This window comes from Mobula birostris, chromosome 16 (assembly GCF_030028105.1).
Source record: "Mobula birostris isolate sMobBir1 chromosome 16, sMobBir1.hap1, whole genome shotgun sequence".
NCBI classification, from domain to species: domain Eukaryota; kingdom Metazoa; phylum Chordata; class Chondrichthyes; order Myliobatiformes; family Myliobatidae; genus Mobula; species Mobula birostris.
In genome coordinates, this window is record NC_092385.1 from 25,860,720 (window position 1) to 25,887,587 (window position 26,868).

Sequence of the window (26,868 nt, forward strand, 5' to 3'; positions counted from 1 at the left end):
GGGTTAGTATTGAAAATAGCCTATGCTAAACTTTGTCATGACTTTATGAAGAATGGAAGGAGTTAAGTGTCCTACTCTTGACTTATGTTCTTTTGATATACCCATGGCAATATTGATTTCCATTTAGTGAAAGTGATCTAGTGCTGCTTTAATTATCAAATTTAGTAACACAACACAATCTACAGAAATCACACTATCAAGTAATTCCTCTCTGTTAACCCTGAACAAGCTCAAATTCAAAGTAATTTAAGGTTTTATCTTATACTAAATTAGTAACTAGATAAAGAAATAATCCAACTACTTAAAAAAAATTACAGCAAATTTAATTTACATAAGTATAATAGAGACAGTTCATCCTGCTTCTAGGCAAAAGTCAAAATTCCAGACTGAATTTTTAAATCTAGTTCCTCCAAACACAAGGAACTGTGATCAAAAAAGTCTTCACGGTAACATTCATACTTGTAGTTGCTAAACAGGTTTTTTGAGGGATATCTACTTATTCTTGTTAAAGAAACAGTATTTGTTTAGATCTTTTAATTTTAATGTAGTTATATACATTGCAAAAAAAGTTACAAAATGATATAATTGTAATTGATGAATGTGCAATTCAAACAACATGGCTATTTTGGAAGAGGTCAATTTTTAAAACCAGAAGTGTTTTTCAATACATATTCATCTTCTTCATGTGCCTTGTGCGTTGCACGCTTGGGCGATCATGGCTCTCCACATCGAACGAATCCTCGCAGCGTCAACGATATCTCGTACACTTAGATCTGTTAGTTCTTTCACAGTGTCCATATATTTTCTTCTTTGCCTTCCTCTACCGCATTTCCCAGGCATACGGCCTTGTAATGTAAGGCATTCTATTTCTCCCTTTCTGATGACATGGCCCAGGAATTTAAGTTTCCTTTCATCTCATGTTCTCATTAAAGATCTTTTTGTATGGGCAAGTTGGAGTACTGTCTCATTAGTTATCCATCTCTATATGATATTTTCAATATTCTTATAAGAAACCACATTTCTGTTGCTTCTAAGTTCCCTTGGAGTTCTGGTGTTATAGTCCATGTTTCAGAAGCATACAGCAAGATTGACCAGATGTAACATTTTAGAAGCCTAAGTCTTGTTGTCATAGAAATATGTCTGTTGGTAAAAATGGGTTTCATTTTTTGGAAGTTGGTTTTGGCAATGGCAATTCTTCTTTTTATCTCTACTTTACTTCTAGCATCTTGTGATATAAAACTACCAAGATAATTAAAGCTGGTCTTTTGTTCAATCTTTTGGTTACCAATGTACAATTGGCAGTTGGGAGTATCCTGCTGTTTTGCTATTACCATACATTTAGTGTTTTTCTTTTACAGTTGATGGTTAGACCAAAATCTGCACTTGTACTACTTTGTCCAGGAGGATTTGTAGGTCTTTTGCAGCACTTGCTATTAGGGTGGTATCGTCTGCATATCTTATATTGTTGATGTTAACACCTCCAATTTTTATCCCATCCAGGTCTATTTCTCTGAGAATCATTTTACTAACTCCTCTTTGAATTTTAGAATTCAAAAATAGTCCAAAAGGAACATGCTGTAACAGTTTTATAAACTATGTGCTGAATTACAGAAAAATTATTTTTTTTAAAGGAGTGGAACCTGCCAATATATCAGGATGTATGAAGACAATGTTACAGTTAAATGAAGCTAGTGATTTGTTTTCATCAATATACTATTACATACGAACTTCAAGGCTTATGTGTCAATCTGGTTACTAACAGACAGATGCAAAATATGGCTTAAAACAGATTTGTAACTTTATAGTGTTTAACAACCAGTAAACAGTGTTGGGAATACACAAAAATGTAACCGAGGCAAAAATATATTACCATTATAATAGTTTTCTCTCTCCTTCATAATTTGATTATAATTCAACTTTTGAGGTCACTTAACATCTGGAGGGTGGTATGCATTGCTTCAAAATAGACAGTTCTCTCCCCCCATAATATTTCAAATATACATCAACTGAGAAAGAAATTACCACTCAATAAAAGCCCTCACATTAATATGTACCTTTTAACTTGCGGATGAACCTGAAGATTTTTCTAAAATTTCAACTGTTTTGTTGGCACCAAACATTTTGTACATTCCTTCCTAGCTGCAGGATGACATACACACTATTAAACTTGTTCAATGATGAAATAGAGATGGCAGACTTGGAAAAAGAAACACAGATGCAATTACACATGGAGTATCTTCTTGACTGTAAAAATTATATCCTTAACCTGAGGTACACTGTTATCTTCCAAGATCTTCGCATAAGGCATAGGGAGGTCTGCACCAGTAACTCGTACAACTGGGGCATCCAGGTAATTAAATGCTGGGCCTAAAATGAAATAATTGTTTAGTAATTCAAAAGGACTGCAAAAAAAAATCTATAAATTTAAGTAACTAGTTAAAGTGTCCTTATAATAAATTTATTATTCCATATTCAGTAAATGAAAACTACTAAATCCTGTTTACTTTACCTTCCATAATTCTGGCACAGATTTCAGCACCTACTCCAAATTGTGGCCAGCCAGCCTCAACTGTTACCAAATAATTGGTTTTCATCACGCTAGCTTCAATAGTTTCAATATCCATGGGTCTGATGGTACGCATATTAATTACCTGAAATGGTGCAAATTCCTTCATTAGTACTTTTTAGGAAAAACTGTCAGTATGCAAATACCTTTGGACCACATTACAATTTTACATTACTATTCATGGGTGAAAGGATTACACTGACAAGCATTTTGTGCTTTACACAAGATCCCACAAGCTTAAGGAAACAGAATTTTCTAACGCAGCTGGCTAAAAATTACTGTCAATATAAATGATTTGAATGTATAATATAGACGAATCTTAAAACTATTTAAAGTAAATTTGTGTCTGTATCAGTGAGCAAGATCCAAAACAACAATTTCTAGTGTTTAATGAATTAGCTAAATAATTTCTTGTGAAATGCCTCAATTACATGGCTGAATTTACAACAACGAGGCTTTCAAATAATTGACATCTCTTACCATCCATGTAAAATACAGCAACTTAAAAGCTAACAAGTATTAATAGCAACAGGTTGAACAGTTTGAATGAGGTGTTCATTAATAAGATGCTCCAGCACTGAACTATAAACTGTTGACATTACAGTGCACATCACCTGTATTTGCCTGAAACAATGTTGGCATTATACCACAAACTTCATAATCTGGGGGATTTTCCACACACAAATGCATGAAGGTGAAGTTGTAGTCAGTTGCTTGCAATGGAGGTGAATGGCAACAATCTAAAATTCTTGAATAAATCAAGTATTAGGTTTTGGTTTATTTTTAAAATGTTAAGACTTGCAATTTCATTAGATATACAACTCCAGCTTAATTGTGGGTTGAGGGAGGGGGTTTCATGACTTAGCTAGTTACCAGAACTTTCTCCCCACTTCTATGTAGGTCAGCAAGCAGAAAAGTTAGAAGCGAACAAAAGGCTTGGTGCAGTTAGGATACGGTGAGCAGAGTTTTAGATAAGTGAGTTTACAGAGCAATGAAGCAGCCCAACAATTAGTTCACTCCCGGAATAATCTTGCAGACAGACATGAACAAGGGCATCAGCAGCAGAGCAGTGGAGGTAAGGGTGAAATGCTATAAAGCAGCGGTCCCCAACCACCGGGCCGCGAGGAAACGATACGAGTCAGCTGCCTCATTCCGTCACGCACTGTTGAACTTGAACATAGGGTTCCCAACTGTCCCGTATTTGCCGGGACATGCCGTATATTGGGCTAAATCGGTTTGTCCCATATTTCCCCAGCTAAGGTAGAGCGTTCCTATGAAACCTTTTGTGCCGAAATGGCGTGAAGCGAAGAAGCAATTACCATTAATTTATATGGGAAAAATTTTTTTGAGTGTTCCCAGACCCAAAGAATAACCTACCAAATAACACAAACATATAGTAAAAGCAGGAATGATATGATAAATACACAGCCTATATAAAGTAGAAATAATGTATGTACAGTGTAGTCAGGAAGATTAAGCCAAAACTGATTTGTGGGAAAAAAAATCGTCACGCATGCGCACACAGGTGCCTGCGCAAGGCTTCATTGTCATAATAGTCTTTCCTGGGGTAAACACAAGTGTCCCGGGATTTGACTGCTACTTTTGTCCCTTCTTTGGGAGTGAGAAAGTTGGCAACACTAACTGTGAAAGACATGCTGAGGTGAGTTTAACCCTACTTGAACACCACCACCATCTCCCCCCCACTGGTCAGCCGGTCTGCAAGAATATTGTCAATATTAAACTGGTCCGCGGTGCAAAAAAGGTTGGAGACCCCTGCTATAAAGAACTGAAACATTGTGGCCAAAGGCTAAACTCGGGGATCAAGCAGTGAACAGTCACCCTGGAGAGGAATGGAATCAGCAGCTATGGAAAGAAATGGATAATAGGGATCAAAGACTAAGGACCTGGCCTTCCCATTATTTAACTGCAGAAGGGTTCTGTTGATCTAGTACTGAATGCCAGTCAAACCATCATCTGGTCATTAAGACACAATGGAGGAGCAAAGAAGAGTGATCAGATACAAAGCTGTATTCCATCAGTACTCATCTAGAAAGTGACAGCATATTTTCAGATGGAGCTGAGGGGAAGGATACAGATAAAAAGCGTGCTTAGCATATTAGAAGAATTCAACAGGTCAAGCGACATTTATGGAAATGAACAAACAGTCCATGTTTCGGGTTGAGACCCTTCTTCAGGATTGGAAAGGAAGGTGGAAGACGCCGGAATAAAAAGAATGGGCGGAGGGGAAGAAGGACTAGCTGGAAGGTGATAGGTGAAGCCAGGTAGGTAGGAAAGATAAAGGGCTGGAGAGGAGAGTGGACCATGGGAAAAAGGGAAGGAGGGGCACCAGAGGGAGGTGATAGGCAGGTAAGAGGGGGTAAGAGGCCAGAATGGGGAATAGAAGAGAGAAGGAGGAGGGAAAAAATGTTTTGCTGAAAGAAGAAATCGACATTCATGCCATCAGTTTGCCGGCCACATAAATGGAATATGAGGTGTTGCTCTTCCACCCTGAGAGTGGCCTCATCATGGCAAAAAAGGCTATGAACCAACATGTCGGAACGGGAATGGGGATAGGAATTAAATTGGTTGGTCACCAGGAAAATCCACTTTTGGTGAATGCAGTGGAAGTGCTTGTCAGAGTGGTCTGCAGAATCTCATGAGCTTATGCTTAAAATGCTTATTTTTTTCATTTCACCTTTCATATACTAGTCACTTTTCAGTCACCTACCTCACAATCAATACCTTCCTTTGCAAGAGCAACAGCTGCATCCATGCAATTGCCTACACTTTTGGAGTGTGAAACCAAGGTGATATTGGTTCCTGCAAGAAAAAGTATATTTTAATTACACACAGAACTGTACAAAATTAACCCAGGTTTCAAAAAAAAAAACAACGGATGTTTCTCAAAACACTGAAGATGCTGGAAATCCAGAGCAACACACACAAAATGCTGGAGGCATTCAGCAGGTCAAGCGGCATCTACGGAAATGAACAGTCAATGTTTTGGGCGGAGAGCCTGCATTGGGATGCCTTTCATGTAAGGGTAGAGTCAGTGATTTAAGGGTCAAGGGAAAATAAACAAGAGAAGTGGTATTTGTCACAGGACAAGCAATTTAGTCAGTCATTTCAGAATTCTGTTCAGAAAATGTGCTGAGTTTTATGTTCCTGGTTGCTACTTGTAATTAATATTTACAATTAATATTCTGAAAAGCACAACTTTATAATCCATTGCACTATTCTCCCTCCCAATGTGCCACATAGTGGTTAAATGAATACCACAGAACTCTCAAATTAAAGCACCTATCTTCAAAGATTTACTTTTCCTCTCCCTGTGCTTCCATAAGTAAGGAGAACAGGGAAATCTTATGCAGTTTAGAAAATTCCACAGACCTCAAAATATTTCCATGACAAGGTCTGGCTAATCTGGCCTAGATGTAGAGGGTTACCTTGCTGGCCTGAAGCAACCCAAACTACTGTTCTGGACAAAAGCAGGATCTTTGGTTCCTCCCCAAACTTTGCCAACAATAAAAGCCACAATTAAATTTTTAATATTTAAATGTCTCTTACAACCAGAGACATTGCAACTGAAGTGTTTAATTTTTAATATTTAAATCAACTAAAAAAAAAACTTCTCTTTTGCCTCCTATTGCTCTCCATCAGGTCCAGCAGCAAGGTAAATAGAGTGCGGGAATAAGACAAATCTCTCAATATGGGACATCCATCAGCATTAGATAATATCATCTAACCCAATGAGTTAGTTGATCTGTAACCTTAGTTTATTTCCTCTTCTATTTAGTATCTGATTGCGATGAAGACACAGCATTTCCCCCAGTACTTCATCTTAAATCAACTTCAATTTTCCACAAGTGTGCTTATGTCTTCCTACATCAAGTTACATTCTTGACCAGCCTGAAGAAGGGTCTCAGTCTGAAATGTCGACTGTTTACTCTCTTCCTGAGATGTTGCCAGGCCTGCTGAGTTCCTTTAGCATTTTGTGTGTTGCTTCAGATTTCCAGCATCTGCAGATTTTCTCATGTTAGTTATTATTTGCCAGTTTAGTAACTGCAACTTGTGTTCATTTGTTACTAGCACCTAATTCTGAATCATTTGTCTTGAACAGTATGCCTTTACAAAATTAAACCAATACTCATTACTAACAGGTCTCGTGCATGATCTTTTATAAAGTGCATAGCCACCTCAACTGTGATGATTCAATTTTTAAAGCCATAATAATCCTGAATCTTTTGAATTAGTTTTCATACCTAACATCATTTGATTGAACTGACATGGTTATAGATATTAAATAATAGTGAATGCTGCGTTCCCGGTACATGGTTTAACAATACATAAGAATGCTAAAAGAAGATTAGGATCTATGTCAAAGGCCTCAGGTCATAAGAGTAGGCGTCCTGTGCATTCAGATCTGATTTGAGCAGGTGTTCCCCACCTTTTTTTTTATGCCATGACCAATACCATTAAGGAAGGGCGTCCAGAGTCTCCAGGTTGGGAAGCCTTAGATTAGAGGCTTCTTTGATTGTAGAGCAAATATCAATTAACCCCAGTTGTAGGTTATTTGATAGATCCCTGTCAAACCTTAGCATAATTCACACTATCATATGCTGTTATCTCATACTTCCAATATGTAGCATGTGTGAACCAGGCAAGCCAATAAAAAATGTTGCCATTTCCAAATCACAAATTTTTCCATAACCTTGCTCCTAGTGATACTACTGACATTTTTTAGGCATGTCTATACCGAATAGCAGTGTTGTTCACTGTAAGCACATATGTAGAGGATTGATCACCAATCAACCAGATTGAATTAAAACCTCCATAAAATGCACGTTTGAAGCATATGTTTGCAATATTGCTCACTGAGTACGTCTCACTGCAGGTGCAACAAAGTGCAGAATTGGATTCACCAGTTCCATACAAGTGAACTACCTTGTACTTCACAAGAAAGCAACTTCAAACAATCATACAAGCTTATACAAGCTGAAACTGGAAAAACTAATTTTAAAAAATTACTTAAGTCAAGAATTACACCAGAAACATTTAGAAATCAGACAAAAATCTAACAACATGATTACAAAACTTGACAATTGAAATGTTTTCCAAAATACAGAACTACATTTAATAAAGCAAACATAAACTGCATCTTTGTTTTACCTGCTTTCTCAACTTTTGCCTTTCCTATTGGGATAAGAAAGTCTTTCGACTGAGCTTCCTCGGAAACTTCAAAGGGCACACCATACATCAATTCATTTTCCAGAAACACAACTGCAAGATAACAAATGGTCAATGGACTTTACAAGTCGAAAGTTTTACATATACATTATTGGTAAAGAAATGGGCGAAGTCTATTAAATAAAAGTTTGAAAAGATCCAGTTTATAAAGTTGATATCCTTGTAGCCGAAAGACAAAAGTTGACGCTCTTGGACTACAAGAACAAAGTAATTCCTTCTCCAGTAAACTGTTCTGTATTTCTAATAATCTCCATCAACAATCACAATTAAAGACCAATGAGTCACTATTCAATCACAACTGGTATTTTACTGGGCAAAAGTTTATGCAATTTCCTTAAGATAATCCCATGAAAAAGCTGCCCCAAAACCCTTCTGCTTTAATACTTATAATGTCTGTACCTGAAGTTTCCCAAAAAAAAAAGCAACAAAATCATTTGTGGCTTTAAACGCACCCTTTGTTCATAAAGGGTAGAATAACATTGGGTAGTTCATCCATGTGAACAGCTGTCAGAGGATTAATGCAATGAACTATCTACCACCTTCTCAAAGAAATATTTTAAAGCACTAACCAGGATTATCATCTCGAACAGCAGATTTCAACAGGCCTTTTGCATCTTCAGCACTCCAAGGACTAATGACTTTCAGCCCAGGACAGTGGCTGTACCATGCTGCAAAGCACTGTGAATGCTGAGCAGCCACTCCTGCAGAAGGACCATTCGGACCCCTGAAGACGACAGGAACAGGTATAGCCCCTCCAGACATGTAGTATGTTTTGGCAGCAGAATTTACAACTTGGTCGATTGCTTGCATCGAGAAGTTGAAGGTCATGAATTCACAGATGGGCCTCAAGCCAGCCTGGGGAATTAATAAGCATTAAATAACTTTGTTTTTTCAAGGTCATGGACATAATAAAACACAGTCACATGTGCAGTACTTTGATATGAAATTTTCATCCTGCATTCTAATAATCATTATCATTTCATACACCGAGTTCTTCGCGCCACTGTTTATGAAGTACATCAATCTACTCTTTGGAATAAAGCTTTAACTTTATTGTTACAGGGGTAAAGAGTTGAGGCATGGCAATAATAGAACTTTCTTAACAAGGGTATTTGTAGTTTTAAACAAAGAGTCAGATTCTACTGGGAACTGTTAGCAGCTACATGGACAGCAAGATTTCTTCCAGTAAAAAGGCGTCACTTCTGATGAAGGGTCTCAGCCCAAAGTGTTGATGACTGCTGCGTGCCTCCAGCATTTTGAGTGTGTTGAAACTCAAAACCCAAATATCCAGAAGGTCATTCACAGTAGTTTTCTGACTAGGTTCTACCATTGGACATTTGGAGTTGAACAGCAAAGCCAGATGTTCTATGCTACCTTAGCTCAAACAGATTGAACCTACCATAGAGAACTGTCCTCCACTGATATTAGGAGAACCATTAAAGGATTCAGACAGATAGCTGTATTCTCATTAATTTTTGAATTCAGTATCCAGGTTCTCGCAACTAAATTTTAATAGTATGAACATTTAAAACGTTTGGGCAGCAAGGTAGCACAAGGCTTTACAGTACAGGAAAACCCCAAGGTGTTCTACAAGTATGTGAAGAGCAAGAGGATAAGACATCAGAGAATCAAGTGTGACAGTGGAAATGTGTGTATGGAGCCAGATGAGATAGCAGAGGTGCTGAATGAATACTTTGCTTCAATATTCACTATGGAAAAGGATCTTGGCAATTGCAGGGATGACTTACAGCGGACTGAAAAGCTTGAGCATGTAGATATTAAGAAAGAGGATGTGCCGGAGCTTTTGGAAAGCATCAAGTTGGATAAGTCACCGGGACCAGACAAGATGTACCCCAGGCTACTGTGGGAGGCGAGGGAGGAGATTGCTGAGCCTCTGGTGATGATCTTTACATCAACAATGGAGATGGGAGACATTCCAGAGGATTGGAGGGTTGCAGATGTTGTTCCCTTATTCAAGAAAGGGAGCAGGGATAGCCCAGGAAATTATAGGCCAGTGAGTCTTACTTCAGTGGTTGGTAAGTTGATGGAGAAGATCAAGAGAAGCAGGATTTATGAACATTAGGAGAGGCATAATGTGATTAGGAATAGTCAGCATGGTTTGTCAAAGGCAGGTCGTGCCTTACCAGCCTGATTGAATTTTTTGAGGATGTGACTAAACACATTGATGAAGGTAGAGCAGTAGATGTAGGGTATATGGATTTCAGCAAGGCATTTGATAAGGTACCCCATGCAAGGCTTATTGAGAAAGTAAGGAGGCATGGGATCCAAGGGGACATTGCTTTGTGGATCCAGAACTGCTTGCCCACAGAAGGCAAAGAGTGGTTGTAGACGGGTCATATTCTGCATGGAGGCTGATCACCAGTGGTGTGCCTCAGGGATCTGTTCTGGGACCCTTACTCTTCGTGATCTTTATAAATGACCTGGATGAGGAAGTGGAGGGTTGGGTTAGTAAATTTGCTGATGACACAAAGGTTGGGGGTGTTGTGGATAGTAAGAAGGGCTATCAGAGGTTACAGTGGGACATTGATAGGATGCAAAACTGGGTTGAAAAGTGGCAGATGGAGTTCAACCCAAATAAGTGTGAGGTGGTTCATTTTGGTAGGTCAAATATGATTGCAGGATATAGTATTAATGGTAAGACTCTCGGCAGTGTGGAGGATCAGAGGGATCTTGGGGTCCAAGTCCATAGGACACTCAAAGCTGCTACACAGGTTGACTCTGTGGTTAAGAGGGCATACGGTGCATTAGCCTTCATCAATTGTGGGATTGAGTTTCAGAGCCTGGTCAGACCCCACTTGGAGTACTGTGCTCAATTCTGGTCGCCTCACTACAGGAAGGAAGTGGAACCATAGAAAGGGTACAGGGGAGATTTACAAGGATGTAGGTACAGAGGAGATGTCAGGGGTAAGTTTTTTTTTTTATAAACGCAGAGAGTGGTGAGTGTGTGGAATGGGCTGCCAGCGGCAGCAGTGGAGGCAGAAACGAAAGGGTCTTTTAAGAGACTCCTGGATGGATACATACAACTTAGAAAAATAGAGGGCTATGGGTAACCCTAGGTAATTTCTAAGGTAAGGATATGCTCGGCACAGCTTTGTGGGTCGAAGGGCCTGTATTGAACTGTATGTTTTTCAGTGTTCCTGTTTTAAACCCAGGTTCAATTCCTGCTGCTGCCTGTAAGGAGTTTGTATGTTCTCCCTGTGACCACATGATTTGCTCTGGGTGTTCCGGCTTCCACCCACAGTCTAAAGACATACCGGTCGGTAACAATAGCTCACTGTAAATTGTCCCGATTAGGCTAGGATTAAATCAGGGGATTGCTGGGCAGTGTGGCTCAAAGGGCCAGAAGGGCCTATTTGCACAGTATCTCAATAAACAAACAAACAAATAGAGTCCTGATGAAAAGCTTCGACCTGAAAGGTCGACTATACTCTTTTCCATGGGTGCTGCCTGGCCTGTTGAGTTCCTCCAGCATTTTGTGTGTGTTTGTTGGTTGAATAAATAAAAAGATTCAAGGTTCTGACAACCATCCATGTTCAGATCTCATTTAAGCTGGCGGTCAAGGTATATTTCAGCAACTTTTAGATTGGAGATCACTCTGCACACCACCCCCACTCCCCAAACCATGAGTACAGAATGCCTATGTAGAGTCGCGTCACCAAGGCTATGACTATTTTCCGCAAGCATCTATTGGATTGTGCAAATTAGTCAAATTCCAACTTAGTCTAGAGATGAGAGTTGAGCATGGGTAGCTCAACACTAACTGCAAAAATCTGAGCCAGGACTATGACAACTTCAATGAACGTGTGAACATTGAGATTCTAAACTGAGGAAAGGCCAATTTTGATGGTATTATAAAGGATCTGGCAAGTATGGATTGGTACAGACTGCTTTCTGGCAAAAGTTTACTTGGTAGGCGGGAAGCCTTCAAAAGTGAAATTTTGAGAGTACAAAACTTGTATGTGCCTGTCAGAATAAAGGTAAAAATAACAGCTTTAGGGAACTCTGGTTTTCAAGGGATACTGAGACTCTGGTTAAAGAAAAAAAGTGTATAGCAGGTATAGACAGGTAGGAACAAACGAGGTACTTATGGAGTATAAGAAATGCAAGACAATATTTAAGAAAGAAATCAGGAAGGTTAAAAGAAGCCATGAGGTTGCCCTAGCAGAAAAAGTGAAGAAGAATCCTAAGGGATTCTACAGGTATGAAAAGGTTTGCAAGGAACAAAACTGGACCTCTGGAAGATCAGAATGGTAGTCTATGTGTGGAGCCAAAAGAGACGGGAGTGAGATATAAAATGGATTTTTTGCATCTGTATTTACTCGGGAGACAAACAAGAGTGTCTATAGTAGTGAAGCAAAGCGGCATCAACTTCATGGATCCTACACAGATTGCAGAGGAGGAGGTGTTTGCTGTCTTGAAGCAAATTAGGTTGGATAAATCCCCAGGACCCAATAATGTGTTCCCTCGGACCCTGTGGGAGGCAAGTGCTTCGGTCCCTGGCAGAGATACTTAAATCATCCTCAGCGACAAGTGAGGTACATGGGGACTGGAGGATAGCTAATGTTGTTCCGCTGCTAACAAAGGCTCTAAAAATAAACCAGGAAATTATAGGCCAGTGAGCCTGACATCAGTAGTGGGAAAGTTATTGGAATGGACTAGACATTTTGGAGTATTTGGATAGACATGGACTGATTAGGGACAGTCATCATGGTTTTGTGCGTGGTAGGTTGTGCCTAAACAACCTTGTTGAGTTTTTCAAGGAAGTTACTAGGAAAGTTGATGAAGACAAGGCAGTGGATGTTATCTACTCGGACTGCAGAAAAGCATTTGACAAAGTTCCGCATGGGAGGTTGGTTAAGAACGTTCAGTCATTCTGCATTCAAGTTGAGGTAGTAAACTGGATTAGATATTGGTTTTGTGGGAGAAGCCAGAGAGTGGTAGTGGATAGATGTCTCCCTGAATGGAGGCCTGAGACTAATGTTGCAAGAATCAGTGCTGGATCCGTTGTTTTTTGTCATCTAGATTACTGATCTGGATGATAATGTGGTTAACTGGATCAGCAAATTTGCGGATGACAAGAAGACTGGGAGTGTAGTGGAAGCAAGGAAGGCTATCAGAGCTTGCAGAGGGATCTGGACCAGCTGGAAAAGTGAGCTGAAAAATGGCAGATGGAATTTAATGCAGACGAGTGCGAGCAGGGTAGGTCTTACACAGTGAAAGGTAAGGCACTGAGGAATGTGCTAGAACAAAGGGATCTGGGAATATAGGTACGTAGTTCATTGAAAGTGGCATCACGGACAGATAGAGTCCAAAATAAAAATTTTGGCATACTGGCATTCATAAATCAATGGATTAAGTACAGGATGTTATGTTACAGTTGTATAAGATGATGGTGAAGCTTAATTTTGAGTATGTGTGCACTTTTGGTTACCTGCCTACAGAAAAGATGTAAACAAGGTTGAAAGTGTGCAGAGAAAATTTGCAAGGATGTTGCTGGGTCTGGAGGACCTGAGTTATAAGGAAAGATTGAATAGGTTAGGACTGCGTTCCTTAGACCATAGAAGATTGAGAGATTTGATAGAGGTATACAAAATTGAGGGGTATAGATAGGGTAAATGCAAACAGGCTTTTTCCACTTAGGTTGGGTGGAACTACAAGTAGAGGTCATGAGTTAAAGGTGAAAGATGAAAAGTTTAAAGGGAACATGAGGGGAAACTTCTTCACTCAGAGGGTGGTGAGTGTGTGGAATAAGCTGCCAGCACAAGTCATCCATGTGAGCTCGATTTCAAAGTTTAAGAGAGGTTTGGATAGATACATGGACGATAGGGTTGGGAAAGGCTGTGGTCCTTGTGCGGGTTGATGGGAGTAGGCAGTCTAAATAGTTTGTCATGGACTAGGTGGGCCGAAGAGCCTGCTTCTGAGCTGTATATTTCTATGACTGCCAATTTCTATTAAGTGATTTGTGGTCGTGTAATTATAAGAATCTGATGCAAGTTATATACAAAAATTCTGAAGTTACGTACCATGGCAGCACCAACTGCAATTCCTGCAAAGCCCATCTGAAAGAAAGGTTTAACAATTTTAGGCATCACAAGTTATTAAATGAAAATTTGACATTGACTACAGCTTCATAGTGAAACATACCTCTGAGATTGGAGTGTCTATGATTCTCTTATCTCCCCATTTCTTCCAAAGTCCACGACTCACCTGTAGCAATGTAATCACCAAATATTTACAGCTAGTTTCTGGGATTACCATACACACAAACTTTTAGACGTGAAGTGCAGCTCACCTTGTAAGCACCATCATACTGCGCTACCTCTTCTCCCATGAGAAATACTGATTCATCTCTCTCGATTTCTTCATCCAAGGCCTGGCTCAGAGCATCTCGAATAGTCAACTGGAGACGATAAGTTTTCAGAGCAATCAATATATACTGTTAGATAACAGGATTATTTCAAATTAAAATTTAATATTTAAAATATTTGTCATGAACAGGCAGAACAGCAACCTAAAGATGTAGCCTTATTATAGTCACATGTACTGAGATACTGAAAAAACATTGTTTGCATACCTTACCGACAGATCATTCTATAAATAAGCACACTGAGGATGCACAAAAGGGAGGAACAGACGTAGAATATAATGTTGCTGTTACACAGAAAGTAGTTACATAAAGAGTAACCGCCATCATAGATACAGAAAAAACATTGTTTGCATACCTTACCGACAGATCATTCTATAAGTAAGCACACTGAGGATGCACGAAAGGGAAATACAGACGTAAAATATAATGTTGCTGTTACAAAGTAGTTACATAAAGAGTAACTGCCATCATAGTGTACAATGGGAGATTAAAACTTCATCTTTATCATAGTTGGTTCAAGAGTCTTGTAACAGCAGGATAGAAGCAGTCCCTAATCTTTCTGCTATATATTCTTAAGTTTTTCTATCTACTGCCTGATGGAAGGAAGGAGACGAGAGAATGGCTGCGATGGGTGGAAGTTTTTTTTTTTACTATGCTTGTCGCTTTAAGAAGTCAGAGAGATGATCAAAGTTTCTGTGATATACTAGGCTGAATTCTCAACTCCCTGCAGTTTCTAGCGGTCTTGAGCATAGCAGTTATCATGCCAAACTGTTATGCGTCTGGGAGTGCACTTCCTATGGTTCATATGTTAAAATAGGTGAGGGTCATCAGGGACAAGCTGGATTTCCTTAGTCATCTGAAGTAGAGGCACTAGTGTCCTTCCTCTCCGGTCATTGCATTTTTTATGGCTGGTATAGAACAATTTGTAGGCAATACTCACACCAGTAACTTGACACACTCAACCATTTACGTGCACACAATGTAGCTCTTGACAGATTCCTACACTGTTTCAGGTGCGATCTTTCAGCCAGTATGATAAACAGAAGTCCTCTCAGGTATGCACATAAGTTCCCATGGGAGAGCAGGAAGTTACCCTGCGTGTCATGGTCAATACTTATACTTAATCAAAAGTACTAGGTCATTACCATATTGTCATTTGTGGAGGTTGTGTTGCACATATTGCTACCCTGCTTCCCATGGTACAACAGAACTTTATCAATTATAATCTGCTTTGGGAATATCACAAGCTAATACAATGTGCTTTTATACAGCAAACATATAAGACAGGGAAAACAGCACAACTTTGTCATACTGGCTGCCAGTAATAAGGAAATATACACAGCGCCATTGAGTATGTTCATGGTCTTCTGCTGCTGTAGTGCATCCACTTTAAGATTTGACGTGTGGTGCATTCAGGGATGCTCTGCTGTACACCACTATTGCAACACACGGTTATTCGAGTTAATATCACCTTCCTGTCAGCTTGAACCATTGTACTCTGACCTCTCTCATTGAAAAGGTATTTTCATACACAGAACTGCCATTAACAGATTTTCTTTTTATTTCTCACTCCATTCTCTGTATACTCTAGAGATTCTTGCGTGAAAAAATCCCAGATGATCTGCATTTTCTGAGATACTCAAACCACCCCATCTGGCACCAACAATCATTCCACAGTCAGTCACTCAGATCACATTTCTTCCCTATTCTGATGTTTGGTCTGAACAACAACTGAATCTCTTGACTATGCCTGCATGCTTTTATGCATTGAGTTGCTGCCACATGATTGGATGATTAGATATCTGCATGAATCAGCAGGTGCACAGGTGCACCTAATAAAGTGGCCACTGTGTGTACATTTGTTGCCCCAAAACTGCTGAAAATTTTCAATTGGAAATTCAATTGAAAATATTCACATTATTTTCCACTCATTCACTCTCCATCCCTTATAGGCAGTGTGTCGTAACAAGATATTTACAAACTCCAAGAAGAATTTTGTTCAGGGAGCATATAGAAAATCAGGGTTTCCCACAGGAGATGTAAACATAGGCAACAGAAAACTCCAGACAATCCTTTTTTTTCCAGACTTTACAGCAATGCATGCCAGAAAGTAGAGAAAATAATGATGACAAATTAGTTATTATACAACTTCTTCAGACATATCACTCATATAGAAAGAAACAAAACAAGAATTATGACGAGAAATTCTGCTGGAAATCCAAAGCAACACACACAAGATGCTGGAATAACTCAGTATGTCAGGCATTGTCTACGGAAATTAATAAACGGTCGACATTCTGGGCTTTGACCCTTCGTTAGGACTGAAAAGGAATGGGGAAGACACCAAAATAAAAAGGTGGGGTGGAGGGGGGGAGGAAGGAGGATAGCTAGAAGGTGTAGGTGAAGCTAGGTGGGTGGGAAAAGTAAAAGGCTGGAGAGGGGAGAGTGGACCATAGGAGGAGCTCCAAGGGAAGAAGAGGTAAAAGGCCAGAAAGGGAAAAGGGAATAGAAGAGGGGAGGGAATTTTTTTTTACTGGGAGGAGAAATCCATATTCATGCCATCAGGTTGGAGGCCACCCAGATGGAATATAAGGTGTTGCTCCTCTCCCCTGAAGATGGCATCATCAGGATGGATATGTTGGAACAGGAATGGGAATAGGAATTCAAATGTTTGACCACTGAAAAGTTCTGCTTTTGGCAGATGGAGCTTGATGAAGTGGTCCCCAAATTTGCAACTGGTCTCACCAATATAGAGCAGGCCACTTTGGGAGCACCAGATACAATAGATGACCCAGCAGGTCGCAGATGAAGTGTTGCCTCATCTTTAATGACTCTCTGGGGCCTTAAATGGAAGTGAGAGGAGGTGAAAAGGGTCGGTGTAGCACTTTGACTACTTGCAGTGATAACACCACAAAACTATAAGATATAGGAGCAGAATTAGGCCATTTGGCCCATCGAGTCTGCTCTGTCATTTCATCATGGCTGGTCCAATTTTGCTTTCAGTCCCAGTCTTCCCTGTATCTTTCATGTCCTGACCAATCAAGAATCTACCAACTTCTCCTTTATATATAAAGACTTGGCTTCCACAGCTGCCTGTGGCAAAAAATTCTACAGATGCACCACTCTCTATGACAACCTCCACTCTAAAAGGACAGCCCTCTATTCTGAGGCTGTGTCCTCTAGTCTTAAGACTCTCCCATCACAGGTAACATCCTCTTCACATCCACTCTATCAAGGCCTTTCACCATCCAATAGGTTTTACTGAGAACTCCCTTGATTCTCCTGAATTCCAGTGAATACAGGCCTGGAGCCATCAAACACTCTTCATATGACAAGCCATTCAATCCTGGAATAATTTTTGTGAACCTCCTTGGTCCCCTCTCTAGTTTCAGTACATCCTTTCTAAGATAAGGGATGCAAACTTGCTCACAATACTCCAAGTGAAGCCTCACCAGCGCTTTATAAAAACTCAACATTACATCCTTGCTTTTATATTCTAGTCCTCTTGAAATGAATGCTAACATTGCATTTGCCTTCCTCACCACAGACTCAACCTGTAAATTAACTTCTAGGGAATCCTGCACAAGGACTCCCAAGTCCCTCTGCGCCGCAGTTTTTTTTTGTACTGTCTCTCCATTTAGAAAATAGTCAACTCTTTCACTTCTTGTACCAAAGTACATGACCATGCACATCCCAACACTGTATTCCATCTGCCACTTCTTTGTCCATTCTCCTCATCTGTCAAGTCCTCTGTAGCCCCTCTACTTCCTCAAAACCACCTGCCACCCACCTTCATCTTGTCTACAAATTTTTCAACAAAACCATCAATTCCATCATCCAAATCATTCACACATAACGTAAAAAAGTGGTCCCAACACAGACCCCGCACCCCCCGTGGAACAGCACTGATCAGCGGCAGCCAACCAGAAAAGGCTCCCTTAATTTCCACTTTTGCCTCTTGCCAATCAGCCACTGCCTTATCCATGCAAAGATCTTTCCAGTAATACCATGGGGTCATAGCTTGTTAAGCAGCCTCATGTGTGGCACCTTAAAGCCTTCTGAAAATCCAAGTACACAACATCCACCGATTATCGTCTATCCTGCTTGTTATTTCTTCAATTCCGCCATCTGATTCCTAAATGGACATTGGATCTTTGGACACTACCTCATTTTTATTTAATGTACAGTATTTCCGTTTTTGCATCTTTTTTGATCTATTCAATATAGGTAATTGATTTACTTATTTATTTTTTTTCTCTCTGCTAGATTATGTATTGCATTGAACTGCTGCTGCTAAATTAACAAATTTCATGTCACATGCCGGTGATAATAAACCCGATTCTGAATTCCAACAGATTCATCAAGCAAGATTTTCCCATGTGGAAACACTGCTGACTATGCCTATTTTACCAAGTGCCTCCAAGTACCCGAGTCCTCATCCTTAATAATCGACTCCAACATCTTTCCAACCACTGAGGTCAGACTAACTGGCCTATAATTTCCTTTCCTGAAGTGTGGAGTGATGTTTGCAATTTTATAGTCTTCTGGAACCATTAGTGGAACCATTCTGGAATCTAGTGATTCTTGAACGATTATTACTAATGGCTCTACAATTTCTTCAACCACTTCCTTCAGAACTGTGGGTGTACACCATCTGGTCCAGGTGACTCATCCACCTTCAGACCTTTCAGTTTACCAAGAACTTTCTCCCTAGTAGAGCAGTTCGTGGTTGAGCCCACTAGGGGATCATCTATTCTGGACTGGGTGTTGTGTGATGATCTGGAATTGATTAGAGAGCTTAAGGTAAAAGAACCCCTTGGGGCAAGTGATTATAATATGATCCAATTCACCCTGAAATTTGAGATGGAGAAGCTAAAATCAGATGTATCAATATTACAGTGGAGTACAGGGAACTACGGAGGCCTCTGACATCTGGAACTTCCACCGTACTGATAGTGTCTTCCACAGTGAAGACTGAAGCAAAATACTCATTCAATCCGTCTGCCATTTCCCTGTCCCCCATTACTACCTCTCCAGCATCGTTTTCCAGCACTCCCCTATCCACCCTCGCTTCTCTTTTACACTTTAAGTATCTGAAGAAACTTTTGGTATCCTCTTTAATATTATTGGGTAGCTTTGGTATTCCATCTTTACCTTAATTACTTTTTTAGTTGTCTTCTGTTAGTTTTTTTTAAAAAACTTCCCAAATCTCTAACTTCCCAGTAATTTTTGCTCTATTCATATGCCCTTTCTTTGGCTTTTATTTCTCTGTAAAGTGGTTAAGGCGTCAGTCTAGTGATCTGAAGGTCACTAGCTCGAGCCTCAGCCGAGGCAACGTGTTGTGTCCTTGAGCAAGGCACTTAACCACACATTGCTCTGCAACGACACCGGTGCCAAGCTATATTGGCCCTAGTGCCCTTCTCTTGAACAACATCGGTGGCGTGGAGAGGGGAGACTTGCAGCATGGCAACTGCTGCTGGTCTTCCATACAACCTTGCCCAGGCCTGCACCCTGGAAACCTTCCAAGGCACAAATCCATGGTCTCACGAGACTAATGGACGCCTATAATATTACTTCCCTTGCCTTGAAAATACTTCTTTCTCTCTGGGGTGTATATATCCTGTGCCTTCCAAATGGCTTCAAGAAATTCCAGCCATTGCTACTCTGTCTTCATCCCTGCCAGTGTTCTTTTCCAATCAATTCTGGACAACTCCTCTCTCATGCCTCTGTAATTCCCTTTACTCCACTGTAATACTGATACATCTGACTTTAGCTTCTTCTTCTCAAATTTCAGGGTGAATTCATTCACATTATGATCACTGGTCCCCAAGTGTTCTTTTCCCTTAAGCTCTCTAATCAATTCTGGATCAATGAACAACACCCAATCCAGAATAGCTGATCCTCCAGTGGGTTCAGCCACAATCTGCTCTAAAAAGTCATCTCATGGAATTCTGTAACATTGCCCTTTTGACATGCGTTTTCTATCTCCTGTTGTAATTAGTAGGCCACATCTTACTACTGTTTGAGCATCTGTATACAACTCCCACCATGGTCTTTTTACCCTTGCAGTTCCAAGATCGATCCACAATGATTCAAGACAGTGCCGGGACGGAGATTAGTGGAGAGGGACAAATGAACAATGGAATCACAGAGAGATCATAAATAAATAAAGGCATCCGTTAGTCTTGCGAGACCATGGATCTGCACATGGAAAGCTTCACTCTCCAGGGCACAGGCCTGGGCAAGGTTGTATGGAAGACCAGCAGTTGCCCGTGCTGCAAGTCTCCCCTCTCCACGACACCGATGTTGTCCAAGGGAAGGGCATTAGGACCCATACAGCTTGGCACCAGTGTCATCGCAGAGCAATGTGTGATTAAGTGCCTTGCTCAAGGACACAACACGTTCCCTTGGCTGCGGCTCGAACTCACGACTTTCAGGTCGCCAGTCCAATGCCTTAACCACTTGGCCAAGATCAATCCCTGTGAAAAGCATAGAGTGGCGCGTGAGGTAAACATGCATTTGGTGGCAGGATCCCTTTGGACACAGCAGAAGTTGCAAAGGATAATGTGTTGAATACGGAGGCTCATGGTATGGTAGGCAAAGACAAGAGAAACTATCACTGTTAAGGCAGAAGGAAGATGGGGTGAGTGCAGATGTCCAAGAAATGGAGGAAATGCAGGGAAGAGCAGCAGCAATGGTGGAGGAAGGGAAATCCCGTACTTTGGAGAAGGACCTCTCCGTCATCTGGAAAGGAAAGCCGCACCCTGGGAACAGATGCACTGGAGACGTAGGAACCGAGAAAAGGGAATAGCACTTTTACCAGAGGCAGGTCTTCAGAAAGGCGCCAAAAAAAGGCCAGCAATATTGTGAAGGATTCCACTCACCCTGCTCATGGACTGTTTGTCCCATTCCCATCAGGGAAGTGGCTGCACAGCATCCACACCACCACTTCTCCAAGCTGTTAGGCTGATCAACACCTCATCAGGACTCCTCTCCACATCCCCTCAGAAGCCTTCACACACACCCTCCCCCACACACTACCATTTCAAGCTTACACTCCACACCTCATATCTATACCGACACAGTCACTGCCCTGTGTTTTCATATGCCCTGCTGATGCATAGAAGTGTTCCTCTTGCAAAGTCACCTTATGTAGATACTTCTGCAGCTAGCGTCACTTTATGTACAGTCAGTGTACAATCAGTCATGTATATAATCTATGATTATACAGACACACTCAAACGGCTACTTGTACATAGTGTTTTACAGGACTGTTTTTATACTTATACAGATTGTGCTTTTTCCAGTTTAATTTTATTGTGTTCTTTATACTTATTGTTTTTTTTATGCTACATCGAATCGGGGGTAAAAATCATTTTATTTTCCTTTCCACTCCTGTACTTAAGAATGACAATAAATAATCTTCAATTCGGAAGACAAGATCACATTTAACATTCCGTGCAAAGCTACGAGATATCACTGCGCCCTGAGGTACTTATCTTATCTGAAGATGTTTCCAAAACATGACTAGTCCACCAAGCAGAGACTTCCCTATCGCAAGCCCTATTGCTACTTTTGGTTTTAAATCAGCCACAACCTTTCGCAGACTGATCATGCTGACTCGCTAGTTTGGAGAGCGGGAATACAGCGAATTTACGGCTACCCCTGTGAGCCCGAGCTTGCAGAACAGAACAGAACAGAACAGAACCCAGGCAACACACAACTAAGTTGCTGGTGAACGCAGCAGGCCAGGCAGCATCTGTAGGAAGAGGTGCAGTCGACGTTTCAGGCCGAGACCCTTCGTCCGGACTAACTGAAAGAAGAGTGAGTAAGAGATTTGGAAGTGGGAGGGGGAGGGGGAGATCAAAAATGATAGGAGAAGACAAGAGGGGGAGGGATGGAGCCAAGAGCTGGACAGGTGATTGGCAAAAAGGATACGAGAGGATCATGGGACAGGAGGTCTGGGAAGAAAGACGGGGGGGGGGGGGGGGGGGGGACCCAGAGGATGGGCAAGGGGTATATTCAGAGGGACAGAGGGAGAAAAAGGAGAGTGAGAGAAAGAATGTGTGTATAAAAATAAGTTACAGATGGGGTACGAGGGGGAAGGGGGGCATTAGTGGAAGTTAGAGAAGTCGATGTTCATGCCATCAGGTTGGAGGCTACCCAGACGGAATAGAAGGTGTTGTTCCTCCAACCTGAGTGTGGCTTCATCTTTACAGTAGAGGAGGCCGTGGATAGGCATGTCAGAATGGGAATGGGATGTGGAATTAAAATGTGTGGCCACTGGGAGATCCTGCTTTCTCTGGCGGACAGAGCGTAGATGCTCAGCAAAGCGATCTCCCAGTCTGCGTTGGCTCTCGCCGATATATAAAAGGCCACATCGGGAGCACCGGACGCAGTATATCACCCCAGTCGACTCACAGGTGAAGTGTTGCCTCACCTGGAAGGACTGTTTGGGGCCCTGAATGGTGGTAAGGGAGGAAGTGTAAGGGCATGTGTAGCACTTGTTCCGCTTACAAGGATAAGTGCCAGGAGGGAGATCAGTGGGGAGGGATGGGGGAGACGAATGGACAAGGGAGTTGCGTAGGGAGCGATCCCTGCGGAAAGCGGGGAGGGGAGGGAAAGATGTGCTTAGTGGTGGGATCCCGTTGGAGGTGGCGGAAGTTATGGAGAATAATATGTTAGACCCGGAGGCTGGTGGGATGGTAGGTGAGGACCAGGGGAACCCTATTCCTAGTGGGGTGGCGGGAGGATGGAGTGAGAGCAAATGTGCGTGAAATGGGGGAGATGCGTTTAAGAGCAGAGTTGATAGTGGAGGAAGGGAAGCCCCTTTCTTTAAAAAAGGAAGACATCTCCCTCGTCCTAGAATGAAAAGCCTCATCCCATGAACAGAACCCAGCCGAAGGTGACCCCACTGTACCTGAGCGGCCGCGGGCGCCGTCCGATGAAACTCCCTCCGTGTCCGCAGACCAAGGTTGCTCTGTGTGAACAATGACAACTCTGCGTTACTGCACAAGCCACAACCACTTTTCGTTCGCAACGTCAAAAGAATTTCGATCGCACCTTCCCACCGCGTAACAGAAACCTCAACGCCGCCATTTCTCGATGCGCCCTCAGAAGGCTGTCTGATGCCGAAACCCAGCCAATCAGCTGGTACGACACTATCTATGACTCATCATGCTTCTGTTTCGACTAATGCGAGCTGCGCGTACACTGTAGTTACATACTCAGCTTTCATTGGTGGGTGAGGCAAGCTCTCCCCGCCCATCGCTTGCGACGTCACCCACCAAAGGAGGAGGTGCAAAGTTTGTTTAAAGACGCTTATCCCAAGAGTTTCCTTTCCCTCCCCCACTCTCTCTGCATTCCGCAGGGATCGCTCCCTACACAACTCCCTTGTCCATTCGTCCCCCCCCATCCCTCCCCACTGATCTCCCTCCTGGCACCTATCTGTGTAAGCGGAACAAGTGCTACACATACCCTTACACTTCCTCCCTTACCACCATTCAGGGCCCCAAACAGTCCTTCCAGGTGAGGCAACACTTCACCTGTGAGTCGACTGGGGTGATATACTGCGTCCGGTGCTCCCGACATGGCCTTTTATATATTGGCGAGACCCGACGCAGACTGGGAGACCGCTTTGCTGAACATCTACGCTCTGTTCGCCAGAGAAAGCAGGATCTCCCAGTGGCCACACATTTTAATTCCACATCCCATTCCCATTCTGACATGTCTATCCACGGCCTCCTCTACTGTAAAGATGAAGCCACACTCAGGTTGGAGGAACAACACCTTATATTCCGTCTGGGTAGCCTCCAACCTGATGGCATGAACATCGACTTCTCTAACTTCCGCTAGGCCCCACCTCCCCCTCGTATCCCATCTGTTACTCATTTTTATGCACACATTCTTTCTCTCACTCTCCTTTTTCTCCCTCTGTCCCTCTGAATATACCTCTTGCCCATCCTCTGGGTCCCCCCCCCTTGTCTTTCTTCCCGGACCTCCTGTCCCATGATCCTCTCGTATCCCCTTTTGCCTATCACCTGTCCAGCTCTTGGCTCCATCCCTCCCCCTCCTGTCTTCTCCTATCATTTTGGATCTCCCCCTCCCCCTCCAACTTTCAAATCCCTTACTCACTTTTCCTTCAGTTAGTCCTGACGAAGGGTCTCGGCCTGAAACGTTGACTGTACTTCTTCCTACAGATGCTGCTTGGCCTGCTGCGTTCACCAGCAACTTTGATGTGTGTTGCTTGAATTTCCAGCATCTGCAGAATTCCTGTTGTTTGCGTATCCCAAGAGTTTGTTGGTTCATCAATATGTTGATCAATAAGGAAAATTATTATGATATGTTAACTATTTTTACAGATGGATCAGAAGATAATTTAACTGGGAATGTTGGTATGGCACTTTTTGAGGCTGAATTACGGGTAACAATAAAGAAACGTCTTTCTAATCATTTTTCAATGTATTCTGCAGAATTGGTTCTCATCATTTTGGGATTACAGTGCGTGGAGGAAATTTGTCCTTGCAAAGTTGTTAGTTGTTCTGATTCATTTTTGGTTTTGATGAGCCTTAAAACAGACCCTTCCAGCAGTAGGTCGGATTTACTATGGGCATCCTTCAAACTTTATATCATATTCAAAGTATTGATTTACATGTGGTCTTCTTATGAATCCCTGCACATAGAGGTGTTGAGGGGAATGAGGGGGTTGATTGTATAGCCGAAAAATCTTTAAAATTCAACTGTGGATCGAGTCCTTCCACTTAGCAAATCAGAAGCTAAGGGGTTGGTAGGGTTAAGAATTAAGGGATTACGGCAATACTTGTGGGATAACGGGCATTAGGGGAGACAGTTTAAAGAATAGAGTTTATGGGAGAAGGGAGTCAAACAAGAAGGGAAGGATTATATTGACTCGATTTAGAATTGGGCATAGTATGCTTAATTTTTCCTTATATCTTGTTAGAAAACCGTCATTCTGGGTTGTATAGGTTTTGTCATCATTATGAAACAGTTGAACATATACTATTACAGTGTGAAAGAAATCAAATTCAGGCTTCGTTACAATCTTTCGGGTTGATAGTTTTCACTTAAAAACTTTAAGTTGCAGGAGTGACTTTAATTCACAGTATTGTCTTTCACAACTTACAATTTATAGGGCTTTTTTGGGGTAATTTGGTTTTCATTTGATTAGGAACTAGTAAGGGTATTTTTATTTCCCAACTCTCTACACCACACTCCAGTCCAGTTGGAGGCCGTAATACACCTTTAAGTTCGACTGCCAACTGCCATTAAAATTCAGAAAACGAAGAAGGTCCGTTAGCTTAACATGTGTCACAAGGGAAACATTAGAAGTTATTCTCACAGATCTGATGGGAACGGTAGCGCGCGCACACACACACACACACACACACACACACAATGCTGCAGTCATTCAGCAGGTCACACAGCTTCTATGGAATAGAACAAACAGTTGACATTTCAGGTCGAGGACCTTCTACAGGACTGGAACGGAACGGGCCACAAGTGAGGGATCTCTAGCAGTTATGTAAAAGTAGTTCACAGACCACAGTAAATTGACCCTACTTGAATGGCTGAATGGGGGAATCTGGGCAGAATAAGGCAGGGGTGTAAGGTGAGAGGTAAAAGATTTAAAGGGAATCTGGGGACAAGTGTGGTGGAATTTGGGGAGAATAAAGTAGGATGTGTAGAAGATTAAGGTGGATCTGAGGGGTAATTTTTTTCACGGGGGTTATGGGTTTGTGAAATGAGCTGTCAGATAATAGTATACAATGGATATCGTAAAAAAACGTTTGGACAGGTACATAGATAGAAAAAGTTTAGAGCAGTGGTTGACAAATGTCTTTGGGTTACTGCCCCCTTGACTACCAGAACACATCTCTTTTTCCGGCCTTTACATAAAAACTATAATGATTTTGATTTACGAAGCACAGTGAAAGAAAATAGGAACTACAAATTCAAGGCAGTGGCAAGTAATTGCGAAAAAAAAATTCAAATCTATTTAAAGCTATGGATAAAAATGTTTCTTTAATTACACTAAGAACAATTTTCATCAACAATTTTAGAGTGTGCATTAGTAATCCACCCGTTCAATACTTTATTGCTTTCTCGCCTTTCAATGAGATGGATGTGCTTGGTGCAGTGAGATCAGCTTCTCAACGTCATGATGAACGTCACTCAGAAGGAGTCTCCGATCCCCACATCAGTCTGTTTCGATGCTTTGAGAGAAACTGAGGACAGCACTGAAACTGCACTCCACTAAATATGATTTTGGAAAGGCAGTAAGAACATCTTGACCTAATTTCACAGTGTGGGATAGCATCAGAGATTTCTTTCAGTAACCAAGTCTTGACACAAATTTTTGAACCTTGTCTTCAGCTCAAAGTCATTTTGTAGCAAGATCAGTTTTTCCTCCAGCCTTCCTGTTAATTCTTCATTACAAGCATTCAGGAATTGAGTTAATCCCCAATCTGGAATTTGAATCGAGAGAAGATCCGGAAATCTCTCTGACACGATATACTTGAAGGTCAATATCTGGTATTCTTTCTTTCTCTTCCAACTCAGAGAGGCTCAGAAACTGGAAAAGTTAGAGACGGCCAGTGTTGCACTAAGTAGGGTTAACTTGGACAGAAATGTGGAGAGAACTGATTTG

At 41.5% G+C, this 26,868-nt stretch overlaps 1 protein-coding gene across 1 annotated transcript; it reads right to left on the bottom strand.

Moving 5' to 3' along the window:
* Positions 1 to 301: 301 nt before the first annotated feature.
* On the bottom strand, positions 302 to 23,372 carry pdhb (pyruvate dehydrogenase E1 subunit beta). Its single transcript, XM_072280473.1, has 10 exons — positions 23,265 to 23,372; positions 23,122 to 23,181; positions 14,127 to 14,234; positions 13,979 to 14,041; positions 13,858 to 13,893; positions 8,383 to 8,668; positions 7,736 to 7,846; positions 5,295 to 5,386; positions 2,510 to 2,651; positions 302 to 2,367 (listed from the first exon to the last, which is right to left on the bottom strand). Exons 1-10 carry the CDS (start codon positions 23,298 to 23,300, stop codon positions 2,222 to 2,224), a joined length of 1,080 nt encoding a protein of 359 aa, XP_072136574.1. The 5' UTR covers positions 23,301 to 23,372; the 3' UTR covers positions 302 to 2,221.
* Positions 23,373 to 26,868: the final 3,496 nt, after the last annotated feature.

What these genes read in the sequence shown, in the direction of transcription:
- pdhb (XM_072280473.1), bottom strand. Translation starts at nt 23,300, where the DNA reads ATGGCGGCGTTGAGGTTTCTGTTACGCGGTGGGAAG. An exon ending in TTCTGTTACGCGGTGGGAAG is followed by an intron (nt 23,182 to 23,264) that starts GTGCGATCGAAA and finishes TTGTTCACACAG; the next exon opens with AGCAACCTTGGTCTGCGGAC. An exon ending in CGGCGCCCGCGGCCGCTCAG is followed by an intron (nt 14,235 to 23,121) that starts GTACAGTGGGGT and finishes TATCGTCTCCAG; the next exon opens with TTGACTATTCGAGATGCTCT.